The 24,497-nt window shown below is 59.3% G+C and overlaps 1 protein-coding gene across 2 annotated transcripts; it reads right to left on the minus strand.

Annotated features, from left to right (window-relative positions):
• Nucleotides 1-2,236: 2,236 nt before the first annotated feature.
• CPZ (carboxypeptidase Z) lies at nt 2,237-24,108 on the minus strand. 2 transcript variants are annotated; one of them, XM_045075190.1, is made up of 11 exons: nt 23,896-24,108; nt 19,275-19,307; nt 17,488-17,862; nt 15,177-15,386; nt 12,280-12,476; nt 11,562-11,723; nt 10,969-11,127; nt 7,964-8,099; nt 5,968-6,107; nt 3,015-3,114; nt 2,237-2,720 (listed from the first exon to the last, which is right to left on the minus strand). In XM_045075190.1, the coding sequence occupies exons 1-11, from the start codon at nt 23,987-23,989 to the stop codon at nt 2,353-2,355; spliced, it is 1,974 nt and encodes a 657-aa protein (XP_044931125.1). In that variant the 5' UTR covers nt 23,990-24,108; the 3' UTR covers nt 2,237-2,352. The 2 variants fall into 2 exon arrangements, with proteins under 2 accessions (XP_044931125.1, XP_004772287.1); XM_004772230.3 differs by having other exon boundaries at nt 15,177-15,389; nt 23,896-24,106.
• Between the last annotated feature and the right edge of the window lie 389 nt (nt 24,109-24,497).

The raw sequence follows: 24,497 nt of genomic DNA on the forward strand, positions 1-24,497 counted from the left end.
TGTGTGTGTGTGTGTGTGTGTGTGAGATGCGGTGGTCTCTGCGTTCCTAGCAGAGGATTTAGCTCATGTGTGTGGCTGGCGGTCTGCATTTTATTCCTTCCATGTTCTCGTGCTTTCATTCTGTCTTCCTCGCTGTGAATTGGTTGGTTGGTTGGTTTTGCCTTTTGCTACTTCTGCTATGGCTCATGATGCTGTTCGTCCTCCTGTTCTCCGCGGGGTTATCTGAGAGCAACACTGGGCCACCTTCCCTTACCCTACCTCCCCATTCAACTGCCAGCTCTTTCCTAATGATGTCCGTGCCAGCATGCTCCCTTTGGAACCCCGTCCTGCCACTGTGCAGAGAGCCGGCCCGCTGGAGGAGAGCAGCATGGCAGGCCCTGGGGGGTCCCCACTTCTCACTGAATCCCAAGCCCCACTGTTCTGACATCCTCTTCAGTCTCACGGTGAGCCCAGCAGGTGGCTCCCTGCTTTTCATCTCCTCCATATGGGGGTCAGTCCTAAGTTCCATCCAAAGAAGAGATCATAGGAGCTACCAAAATGGTCTCTAGCTGGTCGGAAATAGGGAGCCCATCCTGTCCCCACCTGACCCTCCCACTGCCCGCAGCCACCCTCACACCTCTCATGTCACCTCTCTCCTCATCCTGGCCATCCCCCACCGTGTCACCAGGGCCCAAGCCTCTGTTCTGAGAATGAAAAGGATGGCCCACTGAGCTCTTGGCCTTCAAGCCCACTCTAGGGTCTTCTCCAGACGGCTGCGGACAGCAGGAGCCTCACACAGCCCTCCTGCAGGAGGGACTCAACAGCCAGCAACACACTCCGAGGTCCCAGGCTAGCTGCGCAAACTCTCTGGGCTGCACCCACAACTGTAAGGCGGGAAGAACAGTCTGTTCCATGTAGACCTGGGACACAGTGGAACCAAATACATGCTGACCTTCAAGACCACTGAACATGGGGCAGAGGTGGGATCAAGAGCCAGGAGGATGTCTGATGAACACTCCAGATCAGGACCGATATCTACATGCCAGCTTTGTGACCCACCATGTCCAGAGCAGACTGAGGATGTGAGGATGCCCGTGCCCCTGCTCCATAGAGCAGAGCCCCGCAGAGGGCTCCGGAGAGCCCCCCTGAGGCTGGGCGCACACCTGCTTCTCTTGGCTTGCCCTTGAAGCTTCCTGAGATGACACCAGCCAGGGGCAGCCATCAGATATGCTGATATGGGGTGGGGATCATGGTGGTGTTCAGCAGGGGTCAAGGCAGCACAGCTCACGTGGGAGTCCCCCCTGCCCCACATGGGGGAGTCTAGTGGCATAGCCGGGAGCAGCCAGAAAGCTGCCGCATTCCAGACAAACCTTCTGTGACGAGTTCAACTGCGTTCCCCCAGAAGGTATATGTCGAATTCACCTCCAGCATCTGTGACCCTGACTGTATGTGGAGACAGGGGTCTTCCTAGAAGTGATCGAACTAAGATGAAGCCATTAGAGTAGCCCGGATCTGATGGGATGGGTGCCCTTATGAGTGGGAAAGGGGGACAGAAAGGCAGACAGGCATAGACAGAAGATGGCTCGAGGATGCAGGGAGAACCGGCTGTCTATGAGCCAAGGATCCTTCCTTGGAGTCTCGAGAGAACCACCCCCATCCACACCTTGACCTTGGGTTTCCAGCCTCCAGGGCTCTGTGCCTCCCTGTGTGCCTCCCTGAGATCCTACAACCCCCCATACCTGCCTGACCATAGAGAGATGGACCCGGAGCAGTCCTGGGGGCCTGGCGGTGGGTCTCGGGACCTGAGTTGGTGGCATCGTAAGGATGAGAAAGGAGACAAGGGAGATGCTTCCTTTGATGGAGTTAGGACTCCATCAAAGCCTGGGAGCCTCCAAGGGTGACCCTTGGGTGATGCTACGGTCCCAGAGCTCTCGACAGCTCCCTTGCCCTTAAGGTCACCTGCTGCCCAGCCTCCGCTCCTCACAGACAGGCTCTCCCGACCTTCCTCTTTCGCATCCTACCTCCACAGACTCGCAAACTCTCTGCTCCTGGTTGGCCCTGCACTCCCCTCCACCGTGGGCCACCTCCTCAGGAGACTCGGTGTCCCCCTCAGTAAGGCAGAGGACCCCTCCTGCTTCAAGGCCTCGGGCTCCAGCCCCCTCCAGACCGCCTGTGGGACAACAGGGGCACCTGCCCTTGGGACCATCCAGGCGGATGAGGTCAGCATGCCTCACGCCCCAAGTCTCTCACCACGGCCGACAGTGTATAAAGTGACTTTAATAAAACAGAAACAGCTTTACAGGGTGTCTTCGGAAGACAAAGTCAAGAGCCTGGAGCCTCTGGGCAGGGGGGGGGGGGGGTGGTGGTTGGCAGCTAGTACTTGAGAAGCCAGCGAGGCTTATGCTCACTCAGGGACGTGAAGTAAGACCACCACCACGGCTTGCTCCCGCCCACAGAGGGCTGCCTCCGCCCCCCGAGGGGCTCCTGGCCAGGTTCCTCCGGCTCCCCATACCGGCTGGCACCTCCTGGTGGGTCTCGGAGCCCAGACCCACTTCTCCGTGGCCCGAGGAGGAGCTGCTTGGGTCTGGTGCCCAGAGGCTGAAGAATGAAGTCCACGCGGCCGGCCCTCTTCATCCGGGCAGGGATGGTGACCTTCTTGATGACCTTGGAGTAGCCGGGTGCCTGAGCTATGACGATGTGGGACCCCGGAGGCAGCAGTCTCCAATAGTCACCATCTGGGGCTGCGAACACACAGAACAGAAGCAATTCTCAGACAGAGGTTCCCATTCGGGCTTGGGGTGCCGAGACGTGCAGGCCCAAGGGGCATCAGCCTGGAGGGCAAGTGGACCCCAGATTTGCACTTGCCTCTGTCCTGGCCTGGAGCACTCTTTCCACCTGCTTCCTCAGCCAAACTCCTATTCATCCCTCAAAGCCCATGAAGGCAGAGTGGAGCAGCCTCTTGGGGCACCGGGACAAGGGACAGCTTGCCCGAGGGAGCCAGCCACCACAGCTCAGGCCCCCAAAAAGGGGCTCACCTGTGGTGATGTCATGGCGGATGCCCTTGACCACAATCCGGGCGTTTTTGACCGGCTTGCCGAATTTGTCCATCACCACACCTTTGATGCCCCGGTGCACCTGAAAAAGAGGAGAGGGAGGGCATGGGTATATGGTGTGTGCTCTCCAGAGGACAGAGCAGCCCAGCCCAGCCAGCTCCTGTCCGTCTGTCCTCAGAGCCCCGCTCTGGGTTCACGCCTGACCCTACAGTTCTGCTCGAGGGTCCACTGACCAACTCTCCTGGGCCAGGGGTGCTGAGCAGAGAAATCTGGAGCTCATCTCAGCTCCCCTTTCACATGCAGAGTGGGTTAGTGCGGACACTCCTTCCTGAGTGCGGGCACCATGAGGACACAGGCCCTCGTGTCGGTCCCAGCCAGGGCACCTACCGCTGTTTGGTCTTGGACAAGTTACCCTGCATCTCAGCACTGTCTCCCCCCATCTGTAAAATGAGCCGCTGGTGTTGCTGGGGAACGTGCATCCACACCTGTGAAGGCCCATGGCAGAGCCGGGATGCGGGACCTGCCCACCATCTGTACAGACTGGTCCCCAAGCCACACGTTCGAGTGAATGCCTTCTGGTGAGGAAGCTACACCCCATGCAGGTCCCCATTAGAGTAGAGCGGCCTGGGCCTGTTCACACTCCTCCTAAAAATGTCGACAATAAACAAGCCAACCCACCCTTGTTCTATAGGACTGCAAACAACTTAGGGCCCACAGGTTATGTCAAATGAGGCCAAGGGGACTGGGTAGGAGGGCAGCGAGACCCTACCCTTCTCTCCCAGGAGGCTGCCCCCCACACCTGCATGGCCACTCCAGGCCTCCAGCCCCCACCCCCATCCTGTCCCTCCTTTGTTCAGAACCAGCCAATTCCTCTCCCCCACTTTCCTCTTCTTCCAAGAAGCCCTCCTTGATAACCGGTCACATCAGGGCCTTCCTCCGGGGTCCCCAGTGCCAGGCTTCCACACTCCCAGCCCTGATCTCACTGTAATGTTACGATCTGTCCTCCTCCCCTCAGCCTAGAGCACACACCAGACACATAGTAGGGTGTCAGTTCATGTCAGCTTGAGCAGGCTAAGTGAGTCACCTTTGGGCTGAGGAGTCACCTTCTGGCCCACCCAGGCACCAGGAGCCCTCCGGCAGGGACAGAGACGTGGTGTGTACGCCCCTCCCCTCCCCTCCCGCCCCTGGGAGAAGCAGACACCCACCCGAGGCCTGGTCAGCATCACTGTGAGGAAGGCCTCCATGGGCCATGACAGCCTCGATCCTTATCAGAAGACCCAGCACGGCCTTCCTGGGGCGTTGTCCTCAGGGTCTGGCCACGCCCGGCTGCATGACAGGCCTGCCACCCTTCCGAGCTCATTACTAAATCTTCATACCCTAAGACCTCACATACAATATCCACAGAGCAATCCCAGTCCCACTTAAGGCTCCTTAAAACTAATTTCCACCAGACAGCCATAAAATGAAATGAGCGAGGGGTCTAGCCCAGACCTATTACTGAAGGGTGACCTGCCCCAAGCCGAGAGAGGTCTTGGGCTCAGCCATAAAACAGAAACTCGAACAACACTAAAAACGTCCAGCTCTTATCTGGGCTTTGCTTTCTGTTCTACAGTAGCAGCCGCGGATCCAGAAGGCTCTGCTTGGTTCTTGCCTAGAGGAAGGTCCCTGATCTTTCTAGAAAGGATTCATTGACATGACTGAGGTTCAGGGCAGGCAGATCCGAGTATAAGCTCTGGACAGTTTCTGGGCAACCCTGGGCAGGCGCTGTGCTGTCTGACCCTCTGTCTCCTCCTCTGGTTTTCTTGTGGCCGCTGAGAGCCAGGCTGGGGAGCCCACACGTGACCGAGGAGCCCCAGGCCAGTGCCATCCTTCCCAGGCACCTGTCCCTCACCCCACAAAATGGGGCAGCCCCTTCAAACACCCAGGACTGGTGTCAGGACTGAATGCCATAGGTAGGAGTGCCAAGTGTCCCTTGTTATGCATGTACATCCCCTCACCGTCCGCTTCGGTCAACCCTGTGTCTCCCTCAGGGCCTGCTCCTCCTGGGAACATGGTGCCAATGTGTAAGTCACCTGAGTCTTGAGAGTGCTCAGAAGAAAAGTCACTGAGGCGTCTGCAAAACTACACTGGGTTCTGCCCTCCCTCCCCCCACCCCGCCGTGTGCCTGACCCACGGGGTTACTGCCCTCTGACACCCACCCCACCACGCCCCTCAGCTGTGAGCCAGGCCAGCAGGCAGGACTGGGAGAGCACAGGACGCGGTTGACCAGCTGCTGGGGGACCGCCTCTGGGATCCACTGATGATTGTTCTAGACACGTTCCGCTTGGCTTCTGCTGAGCACCACCACCTACTTCTGGATGAACGTGGCCCCCCACAGACAGCATATAGCCCTCCCTCCCCCTGCCCCACCCCTCCCCCAGCAGCCAGTGCCTCTGAGCCTGAGGGGCAGACATGCTCCAGGCCCTGCCACCCAGAGCAGCACCTGAGGCCAGCCTGTCACCCAGTGCACAGTCCACTCCTGTGTCCACACTCCTCGCTGTGGCCTGGGGACCCTCCCATGCCGTCCCCCTGCCTGAGCTCTCTCATTGCCTCGTTCCCCTACTTCTTCACAATGCAGCCCGGTTGTCACCTCCTCCAGGAAGCACCTATGATCTCCGAGGCTGGGTCAGGTGCCATCCCTGGGCCGCCTTGGTCCCTGCCTCCTCCCAGTCCGGTGCTATCCCTTTAGGCCATGAAAGCCTCACTATCCTAGGGCCCCAATGCATGGCCCTGGAAGTCCCAAGTGCCCCCAGGGCTGGCTGACAGGAGGCGGCCAGTGGACAGCCAGAGGGCTAGCGGATAAACAAGTGAGGGGCAGTTGTGCCTGCAGTCTCCCCCCCCCAGGCCAGGCCGCGCTGGCTGGCGGAGCTAAGCCGGTGGGTGGGAGTTGGCTCACCGTCTCCATGAAGTTCAGGAGCGGCTCCTTGTTGTGCTGCCAGAGCGTGTAGAGGGCCTCCTCCGGGGGGAACTTTACGCAGCCCAGCTCCACCGTGATCTCAAAGCAGTTGCTGTGCAGGTAGTTGAAGTCGGACATGCCTGCGGCACAGGGGGTGGCCTGAGCGTGAGCCCATGCTCTGGACATCCATGCGCCCACACTCGACACCCACGTGCCCACACTCTGGACATTCACGTGCTTGCACTCGACACCCACGTGCCCGCCCTCGACACTCGCACACCCACACTCTCAACATCCACGTGCATGCGCTCGACACCCACGCACCTGCACTCTCGACACCCATGTGCCCATGTTCAACATCCACGCGCTCGCCACTCCCCACTTCCGGCCTGGTGCGTGGGAGGCTACTGCCCTTATCCCCACTTTAGAGATGAACAGACTGAGGCACAGGGCGCTGGCAGCTCTGACCCAGATCTCAAGGGGGAAAGGGGCAGGGTTGGAGTTGCACTTTGAATCCAAAGTGCGTTCTGGCACCTAAGTGCTCAGGCTTACGCTCCATCCTGTGTGCCCCTCGGTGGGTAAGAAATGAGCCTGCCGAGCCAGGCGCCTGGCCTGCTCCTGGCCTGGACCCGGGTGACAACAGTGTCCATGTGCCTAGCCAGGCCCAAGAATAGCCCGGGGAGGAAGGTCCCCAGCCCCCACTTCTGGGGAGAGCACAGGCTTGGTAAAGCTGGACAACCAGCCAATCCAGCCACACAGAGAGGCTCTCAACCACGCACCCACTCCTGCCTCTTCTGTCCATCTGCTATTGGGAGCAGAAGCCACCCCTGCCCTTCAGAAGTCTGCAGCAGCTGCAACCAACTTAACCTTCATCCAGGCTCCAATCCATGCGGCCCCCTGTCCTTGGCCACTGGCCCCTGTGTCTTCCCTGGGTCTGTGCCCCTGTGTCCACGAGTCCAGCTGCTCTCCTAGGCTCAGACCCACCTCTTGGGTCCCTTGCAGACCCTGGACATGGGGTTATGCTCAAGACTCAGAGTCAGGGACCCAGGCACCTGGGCTCTAGGATGGAGAAAAGGTGCCCTGTGCTCCTGGGAAAGGCCCACTCAGGGCCATCTCAGGGCAGTAGGGGCAAGGTGGCCAAGCAGGGGTGTGAGCTGGCTTCAGTGCAGGAGCTGAAGGGGTTGTCCTCTCTGCCCACAGCCCCACCACCTGTGGCACGGATGCCGACAGGCCCTTGTCTTGCCAAAGCCCAAATGTCCTCATCTGCCAAATGTCCCAAATACTGAGTGTCACGCCAGGATGGGGGGAGGGGCAGAGGATAGGAGCAGGTGGGCCTGGCCCAGCAGGTGCTCTCAGGGCACACAGGGTCTCACGCACCCCGCTTTGCTTCGTGTGATGTCTACCCGGACACCCGGTTAACGTGGAACTTCAGAAAAAACAATAAATAGAGTTTTAGTGTAATTATATCCCATGGAGTATTTGGGACGTACTTATACAGTACCAAAAATGCTTCATGATTTTTCTGAAATTCAGGTTTCACTGGAGTCCTTCATTCCCTCCAGCACCCCTCTTACACCACCAAGGGGTGGGAAAAATTGGTCACAAGTAGGGTCACACAAGGTCAGAGCTCACGAAGTCCCCAGCAGAATGGGCATGGGGGCTGGCATAGAACTCTGCCACACCTGTCACCTAGAACCTCAAGACAGCAGCAGAACTGAAGCCAGACCACGCCCTCACAGGGCTGTGATGCCCCTATGCCCCTCCCCCACCTTCCAGAACTCCCAGAATCCAGCTCCCAGAAAGAGCTGTGGAGAGGAGATGCAGGCAACCTCTATCTCCCCGCCACTCTCCCAAACCCCTCCCCTACCCATTCCACCTCAGCCCCTCCCAACCTCCCCCTCCCTTCTCACTGCCTCCCTCCCTCCACTCTCTCCTCCCTCCTCCTGCCCAGTCCCTCCCCACCCCCACCCCAGCCCAGCCCCCACTCTGCCCGCACCTCCAGTGAAGCTGTACCAGTCTGCCCCATTGATGATGCTGCCCCTCTTCAGGAAGTTGCCACCACACCTGTTCTCCGACCTGTCCATCATCATGGGGTGCACATCAGCATAGGCCCTGGCCAGCAACTTGAACATCTGGAAGGGAGACCAAGGCATAGGTTTCTCATGAGACCAAGGCCAGAAGGTGGGGTGCCCTGCAAGACACCCTAAACGCTGAGGCCAATGGGTTGAGGAAGGAAGGGGGGTGGTGTCCTCGCAGATGGCACAGCACATGCAAAGGCCTGGAGGCACAAGAGCCAGAGCTCATGGGAACCTGGCACATTGTGAAGCCCCTGCCCACCTGGCTGGGGAGGGTGGGCTTTCTCCCAGGAAGGGGGTGCACTGAAGGAACGCAGGCAGGGCTCCCCGAGGTCAGCTTTGCAACTTCCCAGGCCTTCCTACAGAGGGCAAGCCTTGGGATAGGCAAGAGACTGGGGCAGGCCTCATTTTCACGAAGTCACCACTGACTACTCTATGATAACCATCACCCCATGTTCCCCCGGGCACAACCTGTGCCTGTGGGAGCCCCCACCTGTCACCACACGTGTGCAGCGTCCACTGTGGTGGGTGGAGGGGTGCATCTGAGTGCATCCACGGCCCCTGCCTGCCCCCAGCGCAGTTCTCCCCCCATGCTGCCCCCACACCAGGCAGGGGCACTGGTCGCCCTATGCCTGTGTCCCAGCACCGGACACGGGGTCTGCTCAGGTTGCAGCTCCTAAGCTGGGGTCATGTGGATAATGGGGCCTAGCGGACTATGCTTGCCAGAGCCCCGCGACCCTGGGAGAAGTCTGTCCTGGCCGGGGACCCCTCTGCAAAAAGTGGCAGGCTGGGCGGGTGGGGTCAGGCCAGAGCAAGGGTCTCTCCAGTGGGATCCCAGGGACATACAAGCCACAGGCCCCATTGGGAACAGGCCTGACCCGGCAGGCAGGTGCAGGACAAGGATGCCAGGAGAACAGCTGGCTGTAAATGAGCTAGGGGGCAGGGGGGTGGGGGGGACTTTCTCTGCAGGAGCTCAAGCCAGAGGCCACGGGGAGGACTGGCCTGCCCAGCTCTGCTGCCTGGGACCCCGCTGACGCTCTCGCTCCTTCTAGCTGGCAGTGGGCTGAGTGGGGAGGGTTTAAGGGGGAGGTCAGAGCTTGAACTGAGCTTGGGAGAAAGATTTTGGCAGAAGGGACAGGTATGGGGAATAGATGGCCCGAATACCACCAAGAGGTGCTGGCTCTTCTCCACAGGGCACCACGAGAGTTTGGGAGAAGAGACGTGGGACACCCTGGCCAGCCCCTCCTCCCACGCCCCTGCCCCACAGGCCCCCTCCTGGGACCCTGGTTTCCACAGAGACCACTGCTGGCTGTGAGCCTGAGAGTGATCGATCCGTGATTGATGGCTGGTGGGGAGGACTCTGGGTTTTCTGACTCTGGTGGGACTCATTGAGGCAAACGCCCCCCCCGCCCCCGCCAGGACATCTTCACGCATCTGCCTCCGGATTCAGACACTGGGCCTGGCACCAAGGGCTCCTGCTGCTGAGGGGACACGGGCCATGTCCCACTGTCGGCCCTGACCTCTGACAGCATAGTAGTCAGGGGCAGGCCCACAGGGGACACCACCCAGCCTGGGGCATGTGCTGGGCTCTGAGCATGGACTATGCTAGCTGCAGGGGCGTGTGGTGGGGAGGGAGGGAAGGGATGAAGCAGTGCAAGGAGGAAGGGGCACAGGAGCAAGCAGCCCGGGGGACCCAGGAGTTGCCTTCCCCGCTGTCCTGGAGGCAGAGCCCTCTGCCTGCTGTCCCTGTTCCGCCTCCTGGTCCCTGCTGGGTGCCTGTGGGAAATCACCTTCTCCTCTAGGGCAGCCCTCCTGAAGGCCAGGGCTGGGCTGGGGCTTCACCCTGCACACCTGCGTGCGCACACAGAGATACACCCCATCCCGTCCCTGGCCTCCTGGCAACCCTCCATCCCAGTCCAGCCCGCTTCTGGCTCTGCCTCCTGACCTGGACCAGGACCCTCCGTGCGAGGGCCAGTCCTGCTTGACACAGGCCAGCAGTACAGGGTGTGGGGAGCAGGGGGAGGCTGAGCTGACCTGCGTGGCTGAGGGAGGGGAATGGGCACTTGTCCCCAGAGCCCCCTGCTCCCCGCCCTGCCCCGAAGCAGAGAGCAGGCCTGGCTCCCCATCAGCCCTGGGACACAGAGGGGGGGGGGCCTGCTAGGTGACCGAGCAGAGAGCGAGGACCTTTCCAAGCCAAGATGGAAAGTGATCAACTCCCACCTCCCAGAAGACCAGCCTGCGTGAGCTCCAGGATCAGGCCTGGGGAGGAGCCCAGTCAGGGCGGGGTATTGGGCGGGGGTGGAGGGGTACTGCAGGCAGCCAGTCCCTAAGGGAATAATGGGGTGGAGAAGGATCTCGCCATGATCACATCCCCTGCCCTGCTGGTCTGACCAGTGAGGGAAACTGAGGCCTGAACAGGGCAAAGACCTCTTCAGACCCAAGGGAACTCCAGGGTCAGAATTTCTTCTCCGATCCTGTGGCAGCTGGGTTCCCATGGAGCTGGTCTGGCCCTGGGGACCCTCAGCAAACCTGCAAGGCCCTGGAGAAGCCCTGAGGCGGCCAGGGTCAGGCGGACACCATGCATGCTGCAGCACTGCCCTCTGCCGGCCTCGCCTGGAACCCCACCCTCTCCCTGTGCCAGCAGGGAGGGCACTGGGCTAAGGTTCTCACCCCAGGGGCTCCCAGTTGGGGACACAGATGGAAGGTGGGGCGTGGCCCAAGGAAGGATGAGATGCTCCCAGATGCCTGGAAGGCTTCCAGGAGGAAGAACCTTTAGAGCTGGGCCTGGAAGGCTCCTACTGCTTCTGTGACTGCATGCGTCTCACTGAGCTTGAAAAGGGACAAGGCCAGGCCAGCGCCTAGGCCACCTGGGCCCCGCTCCCCCTGTAGCCTCCCCTGCACACACAGCAGGCCCGCCCCCTCTCACCTTCTCATCGGGTGTGGGAGAAAACATCTTTTCTTCCTGGGGGTGCTTGGAGAAGTCAAAGGGGTAGGACACCACAAGGTCGCCCCCGTGGAGGCTGGCTGAGAGCACAAACGGGGTGGTCCGCATCCACTTCATTATCGCTTTGGTCTCGGGCGCCACCTGCACAGCACGGGCAAGGCCATGGTCAGGACCAGACACACCCCTGCTGGTTGCCTCCAGCCATCTCTGGGCCCACCCTCCCTGCCACAAGGCCCTGACTCGGCCCCCACCCAGCCCTCAAGAATCCCTTCAGATGCCACCAGCCTCTCCCACTGGCCCACACCCCTGCCTGAGACCCACTTCCCCACCACCCCAGGCCATCACTTCCTCTAGGCAGTCTGCCCAGGGAGCCATCTCTGAGTACCCGCCAGGCCCAGGGTGTTTTCCACACATCTTCTCTGAACCCCAACAACCCCATGTCCCAGGCAGGAAGCAGAGACTCAGAAGCTCAGACTCTCCTGCCCTGGGGAGACTGGGCCTGTGGTCCCGGAATAACGAGAGACCCCTTGAACGCAGGACGGTGCGCGGGGGGCAGGCTTGGGGACGGCTCCTACCTTACCCCACCAGTAGTGCTGCGGGATGGGGATGTGGTCACTGCGCACGCTGCGGGACTCAGCCAGCCGGTAGTACTCAGACGTCAGGTCAGGGAAGTTGCGGTTCAGATCCAAGTTCTGCGCGTTCTGCCTCCCGCTTGTCCACCCATTATAGCCGGCTCCCTGGAAGCACAGGCCACCCCCACCTGGGGGTCAGCACACCCCACCCCAACCGTTTCTGTAGGGAGGCCACGGGGCCAGACTGGGTCGGAGGCCAGGGCTGCCTTGTGTCGTGAACTTGGGAGCACGTCCAGCCAAGCTGTCCTTTACCTCCTCTGCCATCCATCCGGCTCCTCCCATTCAGCCTCCTGACTGAGCCTCCAGCCTCAGGGCCTTGCCCTGGCCGTTCCCTGGCCTGAATCCCCCCAGTAGTTACGTATACTGCTTGCTCCCCACCCCTGCTGGGGCTCTGCTCCAAATCACATGGGTGAGCTTCCGGGCCTCCAGCTACTGTGAGATCTCCCCTGCCCCACCTTTCCAACAGATCTCTCTAGAGCACATCCTCTCATTCCCACACCTCAGAGTTATGGGTGCCTGCCCCTGATCCCAAGTAGGATCGTGCCGATGCTGATGCCTGCTGAATGCCTGTCACCCAGAACGGTGGGTGCCGTTAGTGAAGGAGCAGATGGGAGGCTGTCTAAGGCAGTAGCCCATGGGATCTGGCATAGAGGACACTCACCTCAGCAGCCGCCACCTCGTACCCGTCGGGGTTCATGGAGGGCAGCAGGTGAATGCGCGTGGTGTTGAGCAGGCGCTGGATGCGGGCACTGCCCAACAGGTACTCGGTGCACAGGTACTGGGCCAGGTAGATGAGCATCTCCCGCCCCGCCACCTCATTTCCATGGATGTTGCCGATGAGCTTCACCTCGGGCTCCACTTGGGGGAGATATGGGGACCTGAGCGGTCGTCTCAAATCCTAAGGTCCCCAGAGACTTGAGGGCCCACGTGGCAAGGCTGGCTGGATGCTTTGGGACCTAGTCATTCTTGTTTTGACCCCAACATCTCGGTGACTCATGAGGTCTCATCAAAGTCACGACTTACTAAACTCATTCCTTAAGTTTAGCCACAATTATTAGCGAAACACGTCAAGGGTGTTAATAACAATGTAGGTTATCATTGCTCAGTGTGAATTTTATTTGTGGCTACTTTCTATATTTGTGTAGTAAATTAAGGTGTACACTGGTGCTTAGATGGGAAGACAGGCCTCAAATGGAAGGAAGGAAGGAAGGAATCTAGGAAGGGAGGATAGATGAAAGGATGGATTAATAGGTGAAAGGACGGAAGATGGATAGAGGGTTGGATAGGTGGGTAGGTAGATGAGTGGTTACATATTTCAGTAGAAGAGTGGAAGGATGGATGGATGGATGGATGGACGGAAGGAAGGATGGATGGATGGATGGATGGACGGAAGGAAGGATGGATGGATGGATGGATGGATGGATGGATGGATGGATGGATGGATGGATGGATGGATGGAAGGATGGATGGATGGATGGATGGATGGATGGATGGATGGAAGGAAGGATGGATGGATGGAAGGATGGATGGATGGATGGTGTTTGGATATTTGAACAGAAGGATGGATGAGTGAGAGATGGAAGGATGGATAGTGGGATAGAAAGATGGGTGGAAGGATGGGTAGAAAGATCGAAGGATGGATGGATGGGTAGATGGATATTTGGGTATTTGGATAGAAGGATGGATGGGTGAAAAAATGGAAAGATGGATGGAAGGATAGAAGGATGAATGAAAAGGTGGATAGAAAAATGAAAGGATGAATGAAGGAATAGAAGGACAGATAGATGGATAGGTAGGTGGATGTTTGGGTATTTGGATAGAAGGATGGACAGAAAGATGCAAGGATGATTGGATGGATGGATATTTAGATATTTGGACAGACGGATGAATGGAGGAATAGAAAGATGGATGGATGGATGGATGGATGGATGGATGGATGGATAGATGTTTGGATATCTGGATAGAAGGATAGATGGGTGAAAAGTTGGAAGGACGGATGGGGGGATAGAAGGATGGATGGATGGAAGGACAGATAGAAAGATGGAGGGTGATGGATGGATAGGTAGATGAATGTTTGGTTATCTAGATGGAAGGATGGCTCAGTGGAAGGATGGGTGAGTGGAATGTGGATAGAAAATAAAAATAGACCGGGGTCAGGCAGCCTTACTACTGTGTGACCTCAGGCAAGTCAACTCTCTTCTCTGAGTCTCACATGGCTCATCTGGAAAATGGCATCTCTGTCCCTAGTTGTGCGCAGCCCAAGGACCTGTAGTCACGGGAGCAAACACTCCTGTCCCTCCTGCCTTCTGAGGGTACAAATAACCCTGAGGCTTCCCACAGTGGTCATTTCCTTTGACCTTCTCACAGGGGACATCCCTCACCACAGTCCAAAGCTGCACACCAGTCTGAGATGGGAGGAGTCCTATCTTCATCCCAGAACGTACCATGAGCTGGAGGGACAGGAGGCAGAGTGGGACAAGGAGGCTGGGGTGGGGCCAGGTGATCTCTGTCATGAGCTTTGGGCTCATGACATCCATGCTGCCCAGACTACGAGGATGAAAATCAGGCTGAGTGCAGTGAACCCAGCAAAAATACCAGAGCCACTTAACCTCAGATGGCATATTTTTTCCAATTAAAAAACCAAGAGTCCAAAGGGAACTACTGGATTGACCCCTGTTCCTCCTATGGTCATGTGGATAGACCAGCTGAGGACGGGGCCAAGGAAAGGCTCCTGGCAGAGGTCAGAACTGGGCCCCTGTGCCCCGATGCCCTCAGTGCCAAGGAGGAGTTCACAGTGGTTTTCAGTTCACTACCTGGGACAAAGACCTCCCAGACAGGGGCTGAGACTTTGCTAGAATCACTTGGATTCTCGAGCCAGCCCCCTGAGACCCAGCCCCTGCTCTGAGATCCAGCTTCCTGGTGAGCTCTCTTCAGCACCCCCACAATGGAGGGCAGTGAATGGGGGGCTGCAGAGGGGTCTGACCTCCCGCTTTGTTGGCACCAAGCCGATAAAATCTAGCATTTTCCACATCGCTCTGCCCCATCTCAAAACAAGACCACTGAGCCTGATGAGTTGAAATGGACTTGGTTTTTGAAAAGGACGACGTGCTTCCTTCAGATCATTCTGGGAGATTATGTTCACCAAGCCACTCCAAGGAGCCAATGTGGAGTGGCCAGGACCAAATGTGCACATACTTGCCTTGGTCTGAGCGTGCCAGGGAGAGGTTGCGAAAAGGACAGAATGCGCAGAGCACAGTTACATTTCCCCAGAGACAGACAAGGGTCCACATGCCCATGGCCACCAGGAATCCCCTTGCTTCTCTTCCCCCAACTTGTGGGGGTGACGTTCCCCCGATGGAGCCCCCAGCTCCCATCTCCCCATTGTGGGATGTGGCCATGCACCCCCAGGACAGGCAGCAGAGCACAGACCCTGCCTGCTCCCTGTCCCCCATGCCTGCGGTGCGCTGGACCTGGGCTTGCGTGCCCCAGAACCCTTTCTTGGGAGCTGGCCTGCATGCAGACATCTCCCCTGGGCCTCCACCAGCGGCAGTGGCTTACTCAGTTCATGCTGGCCGGGCCGGGCCGAGAACTCGATGACCAGCAGCTCCTTGCCGTTGAAGCTCCGGCCAATGCTGTAGGTCTTGGCGATGTGGGCACAGCGGGCCGCAGTCCGCCGCAGCACGCGCACCATCTGTGCGTAGGAGTGGTGTGTGAAGTGGAGGAAGGTCGGCGGGAGGCCTGAGGGCAGTGCCTCCTCCACGTCCAGGCCTTCTGGGGAAGAACGGGGGTGTTGGGGGGGAGCCGCCAGCTGCCCTCAGTTTCCCTCACCACCCAGCGTGGCTGTGCCTGCCCCCGCCCCAGCTTCCCCACCACCCCTGGGACCCTGGCCACCACCTGCGCCCTCATACCCCCTCCCCTGCCACACTCGGAAGCTTGGGGGTCAACCCGTTTCTGTCTTCCGTTAAAATCCCCTTTATGCTGCCCATTATCTACAGCTGTAAGGACACCGGAAGCTGCCACGGTGAGGACTGGACAGCGTATGAAATACGAGTCTGGAGACAATAAAGGCAAAGACACAGCCACAGAAACCACGACCCCTGGGGAGACCCCCTGACTCCAGAGGCTTTGTTTTCCACAGGCACCTAGCTCTAAACCTGGTGCCAGTGGAGGTTCCTGGTCAGCTCTGTCTACGCTGCTTCCTGGTGGAGGCAGCCTCAGTGCCTTGTCAGTCCAGCACCCTCGGCTCAGAAGGGCTCCCTAGAGTCCACCAACCATGACTATGATGACAGCAAGGGTCATCACTGATTACTAACCCAGCAGTGAGGGTGCTGGTGCAGGGCAGGGTGGGGAGGGGAGGGAGAGAGGGAGAGTGGAGGGAGAGGCAGGGTAAGGGAGGGGGAGGGAAAGTGGAGGGAGGGGGAGCAGGGGACAGAGGGGAAAGAGTGGGAGGTGGGGAAGGAGAAGGGAGATGAGGGAAAGGGAGGGGAGGGGAGAGGAGGGAGAAAGCTTTACTCTGTACTCTAAAAGGTCTCCTTCAGAGGAGCCCTGGCCCCATCCCTCTGACTAAGGCCCACCCCTCTCCCTGTCTCTGGACTGAAGATGTGGCTCCTGCAGGCTGGTTAAGGGTTAATCCTTTGCCCCAAGCCTCTCACTGGCCCTGTGGTTTTCTTTCTGCTCAAAAGGGTTTCGAGGGAGGAAGAAAGCAGACGGAACCAGCAATTTGGTAGCAGAATTGCCCAAAATAATCTCTCTCGGGCCACCTCCATGGGCTTTCCCAGGGCAGTCAGGCTCGGCCCCATGGGGATGTCTGGTTCCCTTCCTCTGCACTCCTGCCCTCTCCCAGTGCAACCACAGCCAAGTCTCAGCCTCTGCGCATGCACACAGCTCCTATCAGCCACCGGCAGAACATGGCCCATGGCCCACCCCCTCCCGCCGCACCTGCACACACGCCTGTGGGCGGCAGAGTTTCTCAGCCCAGAGCCTGCTCCGGGGTGACCCCTGCGCCCCCCACACAGCCAGTGAACCAGGGGGCCAGCGCAGATGGGTCCCAGATATACATCCCCGTCCTCCCCTGCCATTGTCAGTGTCCCAGCACCCAGCATGGAGCCATGCACACAGCAGGCGCTCAATGTATGCACAGACCGACCAGCGGTCTGACTCCACCAAGTGAACCCTGATGCCCCTGCTGCCATGTGCATTCCCAGGGCCTCCACTTTGTCCTCTGTGAAGTTGGGGTAAGAACCCATATTCGGGAGTGGCACCCAGCGCTAGAGCTTGTGAACCCGACCATTAGCGTGGTGATGTGAGGGCAGGCCACGCTGGGGACCATGAAGTCCTGCCCTATCCAGGGCGGCCCACACCAGCCACGCCTGACCCCTTCTACTCCAGCTTCCATTCTTTCAAGCCAAATAAAAACAAAAGTGAGATCCTGGGCAGCCCGGGACCCATTCCAAGCACCCAGCAGCCACGAGTGACCGGTGGCTGCTGGCTGGGATGGGCTCAGGAGAGAGTATTTCCATGGCCATGGAAAGTTTTCCCAGCCAGGCCTGCTCGGGATTGCGCTGTGTCCCCGGAGGGCTGGGCTCAGGACACGTGTCCTTCCCACCTGCCCTGGAATACCCCACCACCAGGAACCTCCTTGCATGCCTGCTGAGATGAGTGGCTCACCACTGCCCAAGACTGCCCATTCCCCCTCCCGAGACACCCAAGTCTGGCTCTCAGGGCCTCTCCCATAGCTTCCTTGAGCCCACTCTGGGGAGGCCGGCTCCCTGCCAGTACCTTCTGTGCCACCTCTCTGGCCGGCCGCAGGCAATCCTGGCAGGCCCCCTGGGGAAAGCACCCTTCCCCCAGACCTCGGGGGCCCACGTACCTCGCAGCTTCTCCAGGGGGTCGTAGCAGCCCTCCTCCACGCTTGCAAAGTAGCGGCTGCAGTCCAGGAAGTAGGGCCAGGCCATGTCGATGGCGTCGAAGGCGGGCTGGCAGGCCTCCCGCAGCCCCTCACACACGTGCCGGCAGGGCCTGCGCACCCGGCCACCCTCGCAGCGGGGGGCCAGCACAGCACAGCCCAGCAGCCGCAGATCTGGGTTGCATTGGCCCTCTAGGAGGTGGTGCAGGACACTCAGCAGGATGTACTCGGAGCTGGCCTCCACCGCCTCCCGGGACCGGTGCTCCAGCAGCGTGGGGAAGGCCGTCTGGTTGTAGGCCACGTCGCTGCAGGTCCTGAGTGGCATGTCCACGCACGTGGCTGGGGGCAGTGGGGTCATCACATCACTCCCTGCCTCCGGGACCCACATGGGCATCCGTCAGGCAAAGGCATCGAGGGCCCGCCCTGCCCCAGCAGAGTCCCATGGGGCTGGAGCCCACAGGGACAGGGCTACCCCCAGGGCTCCTGGGGAAGAAGCCACAGCCCGAGGGGGACCCAACAAGGCTCCCGAGATGAAGCAGGCTCCACTGCTGCCGGGTGGGTGAGCCTGGGCCGGCTGCTCTAGGTCTCAGCAGCCATAGCTGCAAGATGGGTACGGGAAAGCCAACCTTGCTGTCGCCACATTAGGGATGTGGAAGAAGCCAGCAGACTCTCGGTTGGGCAGAAACAGGTGCAGACCCTCCAAACTCACAGCCCTGAGGCAAACCAGTCCCCCAAAGTGCTACTGGCTTGGACTGCCTTTTGTCTCCGGGAAAATGACGGATCGCAGAGTGGTTAGCTGGGCTCAGGGTGTTGAGAACAGGGCTGGTTCACAGGATGCCCACGGCTCAGCCCGGCCTGATCCAGCTCTGCATCTCACAGGTGGGTGTCTGGGGTTATGGGGATTTCACTGTCCCCAGGCATTTTCAGCTGTGATTGTAACTCCTCTCTTTCCAAACCTGTGTGGCCAAGGGCACTTGCCGGCCCCACTGGCCTGCCCAGCACGGAGCTGAGGGCAGAGTCATCCCCACGCTGCCCCTTCCCGTGCCCTCAGGGGCACCTCCCACACACGGCAGCTCAGCACACGTGACAAGATGTTGCCACTTCTCAAAGTTTAAAGGGATGGGGTGATTTCTCTGCTCAAAATATTTATATGTGTCGTTGACTTTTGTATAGAGAGAATATTCCCTGCCTTTCAAAGAAGTCTGGTCCCTCCACTTAGAACCCCCCGGATGCCCAAATCTGGCAGGAGGGGACTTGAGGAGATGCATCTGCTTCTGAGCTCGTCAGAGCTGTCAGAGCCCACCTGATCTTCAAGCCCACCCCCTGAGGTCAGCTTTCCTTTCCTTCTGTTACAGAGCAGAGGGCCAAGGGCCAGAGAGGGAAAGGGGCTTGCCTGGCAGGGGCCAGGACAGACCCAAGACCCAGGAAGCTCCCAGGAAAAAGAGCGGACATGCCATGAACCTACAGCCACATCATGCCCCAACCAGCCATGGGGTGAGGGGAGCAAGGAGGCTTGAAAGGAGCCTTTCTGGGGGACCCGGGAGCAGAGCCAGGGTGGTAAGCCCAGGCTGCAGAAAGAGAGAGTCCTTCCTCTTTTGTCTCCCTTCCAGCTGATTAAGAAGGGGTTTGGATTTGAGTACTGGGCCTTGTTACTAATCAGCCCCTTGGGACCTTGGGGTTTGGGTCTCTAAAGGGTTCAACAGCGTGGAGGGGCTGCCAAAGCAAACAAGAGAGAAGTCTGTGCATCGTACCACTGTCTGCAGCCCATGGCCCGTGACAGTCACCTGGGAAGAGAAAGGACAGTGCGGTTAGGGGTGCAGACCCTGGTCATCCCGTCATCCTGAGAATGCACACTACCCAGGGCAGGCCCCCGGGTTTGATGGAGCCCTGCTCCCCGCTCTGCAGCGGGGGAGCCTGGTTCCCAGGAGGTGCAGTGATTTGCCTAAGGAAAGACACCCAGAGCATGGTGTGGGTGGCACCTGCCCCCACCCCAGCCATGTTTGTCAATCACCGTGGTGTAAACATCCCCATGGGGGCCCTTTCAAGCTTCTAGCAGTTGAACAACTAGTTCTGGCAAAATTCCCGAATATTTAACCAGCCTTTCCTGGAGCCTGTACCACACCTGGCTCTACCCCCACCAGTAACTCTGACCCCATGTTATTCAAAACCCTCAAGAGTCGATGGACACCAGCTCCCTGCCCCCTTCCAGAACACTCTGCAAGAGTTGTGTTCCACAGTCTCCTGAACTGGGGAGAGGAGAACCAGCACGGACAGTGCTCCTTGCAACTATGGGCTCCCACGATGGCCCGCCTCGAGACCCACGCAGGTGGGCCCAACAGTGAGAACGATGGGAAGGCAAGGAACACCAGGCTAACTCAGTGCCACCCGCCAAGTGCCCTCTTAGAAGGTCGAGAGGGCTCTCGGAGCTCCAAGAGTGGGGAACAGATCAGGACGGATGGAAATCAGCATGAGAGGGCCTTGGCCTGGCAGAAGCCTCGGGAGGACAGGCAGGGTGAATTGCAGGAGTGGGAAACAGGGGGAAGGGGTTGCAGAGGGGAGCCCAGAAGAAGGCAGAAACAGAGGGAAAAGCTTGTGTTCTTATCCTGTCCCCTCACACAAAACCCAGCCCTGATCCATGAGTCTGGGAAGGGTGGTGGCCCCATCTGGCGACACGCCATGAAATCTGGGTGCTGTGAGAACTTTCCTGAGAGGACAAATGTGAGCCCCAGAGTGGAAGCAGCTGGAGGGTGGGCTCAGGTCCTGTGGGCCCGGCCAGGCAGCTTCCCTCCTGCAGGACCCTCTGCACATGGTGTGCCCTCCACAGACGAGGCAACCACAGCCCCTGATCCTGCAGCAGACCGGCTCCCAGCGTCCTCCTGGGATGGAGACAAGGCACCCCCTCACCGCCTGGATTCCACTCTCGAAACTGGCAACTGAGAGAGATCTAGGCAATCGTTTGACTAGGTGCCAAGGCTCGGTGGGACAGGCCTGCTGCCTGGGGACCTGCTTTGCCTCCCTGCCTGAACAACACGGCAAGGGCCTCTGTTTCCTCGTTGCATGCGGGCTTTACTCTATGCATGTGGGAACAACATGAAGGTCCTACGGGACAACCCATGGTCAGTGCCCAGCACAGCTCCATTACTGTTACATTTTCTAACACCCCTGAGACCACAAGCCAAGGGTTCCAGGCTGTCCTATGTGGCTAAAAGCGATAGACAAGAGGGTAATTTTCCTAAAATAATTTTTCCTGAATAATTTTCCTAAGTTCTGCAGACTCTAATGCCAACAGAGGGCTGTTGTGTGCCCACCCACACCCACCTTGGACCCCTGGTGATGCGTGTTGGGATGAGCCCAGTGGCAGAGGGCAAGCTCGAGGGACCCCAAGCAGCAAAAGCCACCTGCTCCCCTAAGTGTGCAGGGGAGGGCGTTCCTGGGCATGCCACCCGACACTCTGAAGTCTCTAGGGTCTAATGTGATCACTGACCCGCGCCCACCATCCTCTGCAGCATGAGAAGGGCGTCAGGCTGAACCAATACTTGAGGGGAAAAAGGGAATCCCAGGAAAGCAACCCAGGACCCTGCTTGGAACAGCATGCTCGTCTCTGCAGCTAACGGCACCGAGTTAATGACAGGACAATGGGTCAAAGCATCATAACCGTGCAGGGTCCTGTGCACGGGTGTCTGTGTCCAATGCTGACTGCTCAGCCCCAGGGATAGATGTCGTGACTCAGAGGGTCTGCTCTGGAGCCCTAAACCTCCCTGACAGACGGCTGGGCTGGGGACCTCCAGCTCCTCTGCCCGGAGTGTAACAGAGCCCCCAAGCTAGTAGACAGACAGTGACCATCCCATACCACTAGAGGATGGCAACCTGAAATCAAAGGCTGGCCGGCTGGGCCCTTCCATGGGATCTGAAGGAGGGTCCTCCCTGCTTCTCCCAGCCTCCGGGACCCCAACAAACCCTAAACTTGTGGCTTCACGTCCATCATCACGTGTCCTTCCTGGTGGGTCTGAGTCCCAACCTGTTCCTCTCCTAAGGACACCCGTCATGGGATTTAAGGCCCACTCTGAGCTGGTGTTGACATCCTCATGCTCCTACTTTACCTGCAAAGCCCCACTTCCCAGCAAAGTCACAGCCACAGGTATGGGGACTCCATCATCTCTTGGTAGGGGAACACAATGACAAGAAACCAGCACCAGTGCATGCGCCTTTGGGGAGCCCAGGGCTGGGGTGAGGTCGAGGGGGGCATTGCTGCTATGGCCACAGGGGGCCGCAGGTCCCACCGAGCACTCCCGGTGGCCAGTCCCTGCCCACACCTGCTGGATGGATGACGTCCTCACCAAACATCAGACTTAGTACTAAAAAAAGAACGCAAAATATCTCATTCATAGTTTTTATATGGCCCCCGGGTGAGTGGGCATCAAAACAAGAGACTGGCTTTCATAAAACTGGTTTTTCAGGTGAATTTCCCCTGTGCTTCATTCCCTCTCCAGTGTGACCACTGAAAAATGTAAAAGTGCCACGGGGCTGGCATCCTTGGGTTTAGAGACCCCGATCCAAAGGCTGAGGCTCTTTGATAGCCCGCACACGCCCGTTCCACCAGGTGACCACAAGGTGTCAGCATGTCTTCAACGAGGGGCCCAGCTGACCTGGGCTGGCCGGCTCCCTCCCGCCCTCCTTCTTCAGCCCAGGTTAGGTTGTTAGTCCCGAGCCAAGGAGACCAACATCTCTTCTAACAGATGAAAAACCTAAATGAGGCCAGAGAGGGTGCCCCATCTGCGCAAGGCTACATAGCAGAGAAGAGAGCCCAGGATTTGAACCCAGACCTGCCTGGGCCCTTGGAGCATGAACCTTGCCTCGGCCCATAGGCTCGAGGTGGAGGCCTCAAATCAGGCAAGGGACAAGGGTGGAGGAGAGGGTCCAGGCTTGCCCTGAGGCTCTAGGATAGGTACAAAAGGGGCAGGGATAGTGGTCTCAGACAGAGCAGCGTGGACACCAACTGTCCAGTCCCCGCCAGCGCCAGCCTGCTGTCAGGAAAAGCCATTTGGCTTCTGTGGACCGCACGTGGTCCTCTGTCCGGAGGGAAGACCGGAATGGAGCAAGGATTTCTTCTGGAAACAGTCCCCAATGCCACCTCAGGGCCTCAGCCAGAGCTCCCCCCACCCTTGCCTCAAGGTGAGGAAGGAGTGGTCTGTGCCAGTCTCCAGGGGATAGCTGCCTTTCTCCCTCCGAAAAGGACAGGTTGGGGGGATTTCCTGGAGGAGGGGACCATGGTCCCTGAAAAGCCTGATTCTAGACATTTCCTGCAGGGGAAGGTCCATCCGTGACCCAGTGAGAGTTCAGTCCACATCCCGCCTGTGCACCTGTGCACACATGGGCACACACGTATGCACACACACACACACACATGCACATGCACACACACATGCACACGCACATGTGCACACTTACACACTCTGCCTGGGCCTTTCTGCAGCAATAAGAAGGAGGCAAGGGGTGAGGGCAAGGGCTGGAGTGGGTGGCGGTGAAAACCCAGATGGCGAGGGAAGAAAAAGGAAAGACTGGCATCGGTGCATTTGAGAGGGGCGTTTTCTCCTGGCACATGCACTTGGCTGTGCCACCATGTTCTCGGGTATCCCCAAACCCTGGCCTTTGAGAGATGTCCAGACCCCGAGCCCAAAGGGACCCCCACCTCTGGGGACAGATGTCTGCTGCTGATAAGGACCCTGAGCACAGGGGACTAGATGCACCGACAACTCTGAACATGAGGGGAAACTGAAGTCCGCTCCAGGAGGGGCCAGAGCCCAGGACTACAGGTCCCCAGCCTCCACACCACACTCTCAGGTGAGATCACACAGACAGGCACACCCCTAAGCCCTTTCCCAGAGCCCTCCAGGCACACCCACTCCCTCCCCAATGACCACGCCCCCCTCCCAGAGGACTAAGCCCCCTCCCAGGCCCTCTGAGCCCATTTCCAGAGATAGTGTTGTCCACATCACTGGCCCAAGGTGGCAGGGAGGGGTTAAGAGTTTGCTGCCGCCCATAGCCTTCCCCATTCCTGGAAGGAACAGGGACCTTGGATGGCCTGCCCCCTGCAAAGTGCTGGCACCTGCTCCCTCGGACCTCACGGCAGGACACCCCACCCGCTGTGTTCTGTCCTGAGGAGGACTCCCCTGGACAGCGCACTGAGCCCCTCTGCTGTCCCAGCTGCCTGCTGCACTCTGCCCTGGGGTTCCAGAGTCCCTGTACCCCTAGAGCCTGATGCCCCCTTTCCAGCCCACCAGGACGTCCAAGGTCATGGGCGTGCGCAGGATGTGTTCAGGCCAGGGGTCGCTGGCCGCAGGAGAAAGTTCCGGCGCGGGGTGGGAAAGTTACCGGTGGTCCCCCGGGCGAGCGGGCACCTGGGCCGGGCGGCGGCGGCCAGCGCGGCGAGGAGCAGCAGCAGCAGCGGCGGCGGCGGGGGCGGCATGGTGGGCGGCGGGAGTGTTGCAGCGCAGTGATGTGGCACTCAGGCCGCGGGGCGAAGGCCGCTGGGCTCCCGCCCCCCCAGGAGCGCAAGCGGAGTCGGGTTACAGCGCGGCCCACACTCTGCGCTGAGGGATGCCGACGGGAGGGAGCAAGCGGAGCAGCCCGCTTCCGGCCCAGGGCCCGCCCCCAAAGCGGGCGCCCCCACGGGGCTCGGTCTCCCTTGGCCCACCTGAGGCCCCAGGGGAGCTGACCCCTGCGGATCCCGCCGAGAAAACCCTCTTTCTGGACAGGGCGGGTCTGGGGGCCAGGTGCTGACCCGCTGGCTGTGCACCAGGCCAAGTCACTCCTCTGTCCCATGAGTGGAGGGAGGCGTGACCAGCACCCGCACCCACAGAGCCAGACTCTGGGGGTTCCAGAAGAGCCTGTGGGGGATGATTAGGGACAGGAAAGGCAGGAGGCTTCTGGATGTGCTTGGGCAGCTCCTCTCTTCCCAGGGTGGGTCTCTGAGC

The sequence above is a fragment of the Mustela putorius genome, unplaced genomic scaffold (assembly GCF_011764305.1).
Source record: "Mustela putorius furo isolate JIRA1106 unplaced genomic scaffold, ASM1176430v1.1 tig00000083_pilon_pilon_pilon, whole genome shotgun sequence".
Lineage (NCBI taxonomy): Eukaryota > Metazoa > Chordata > Mammalia > Carnivora > Mustelidae > Mustela > Mustela putorius.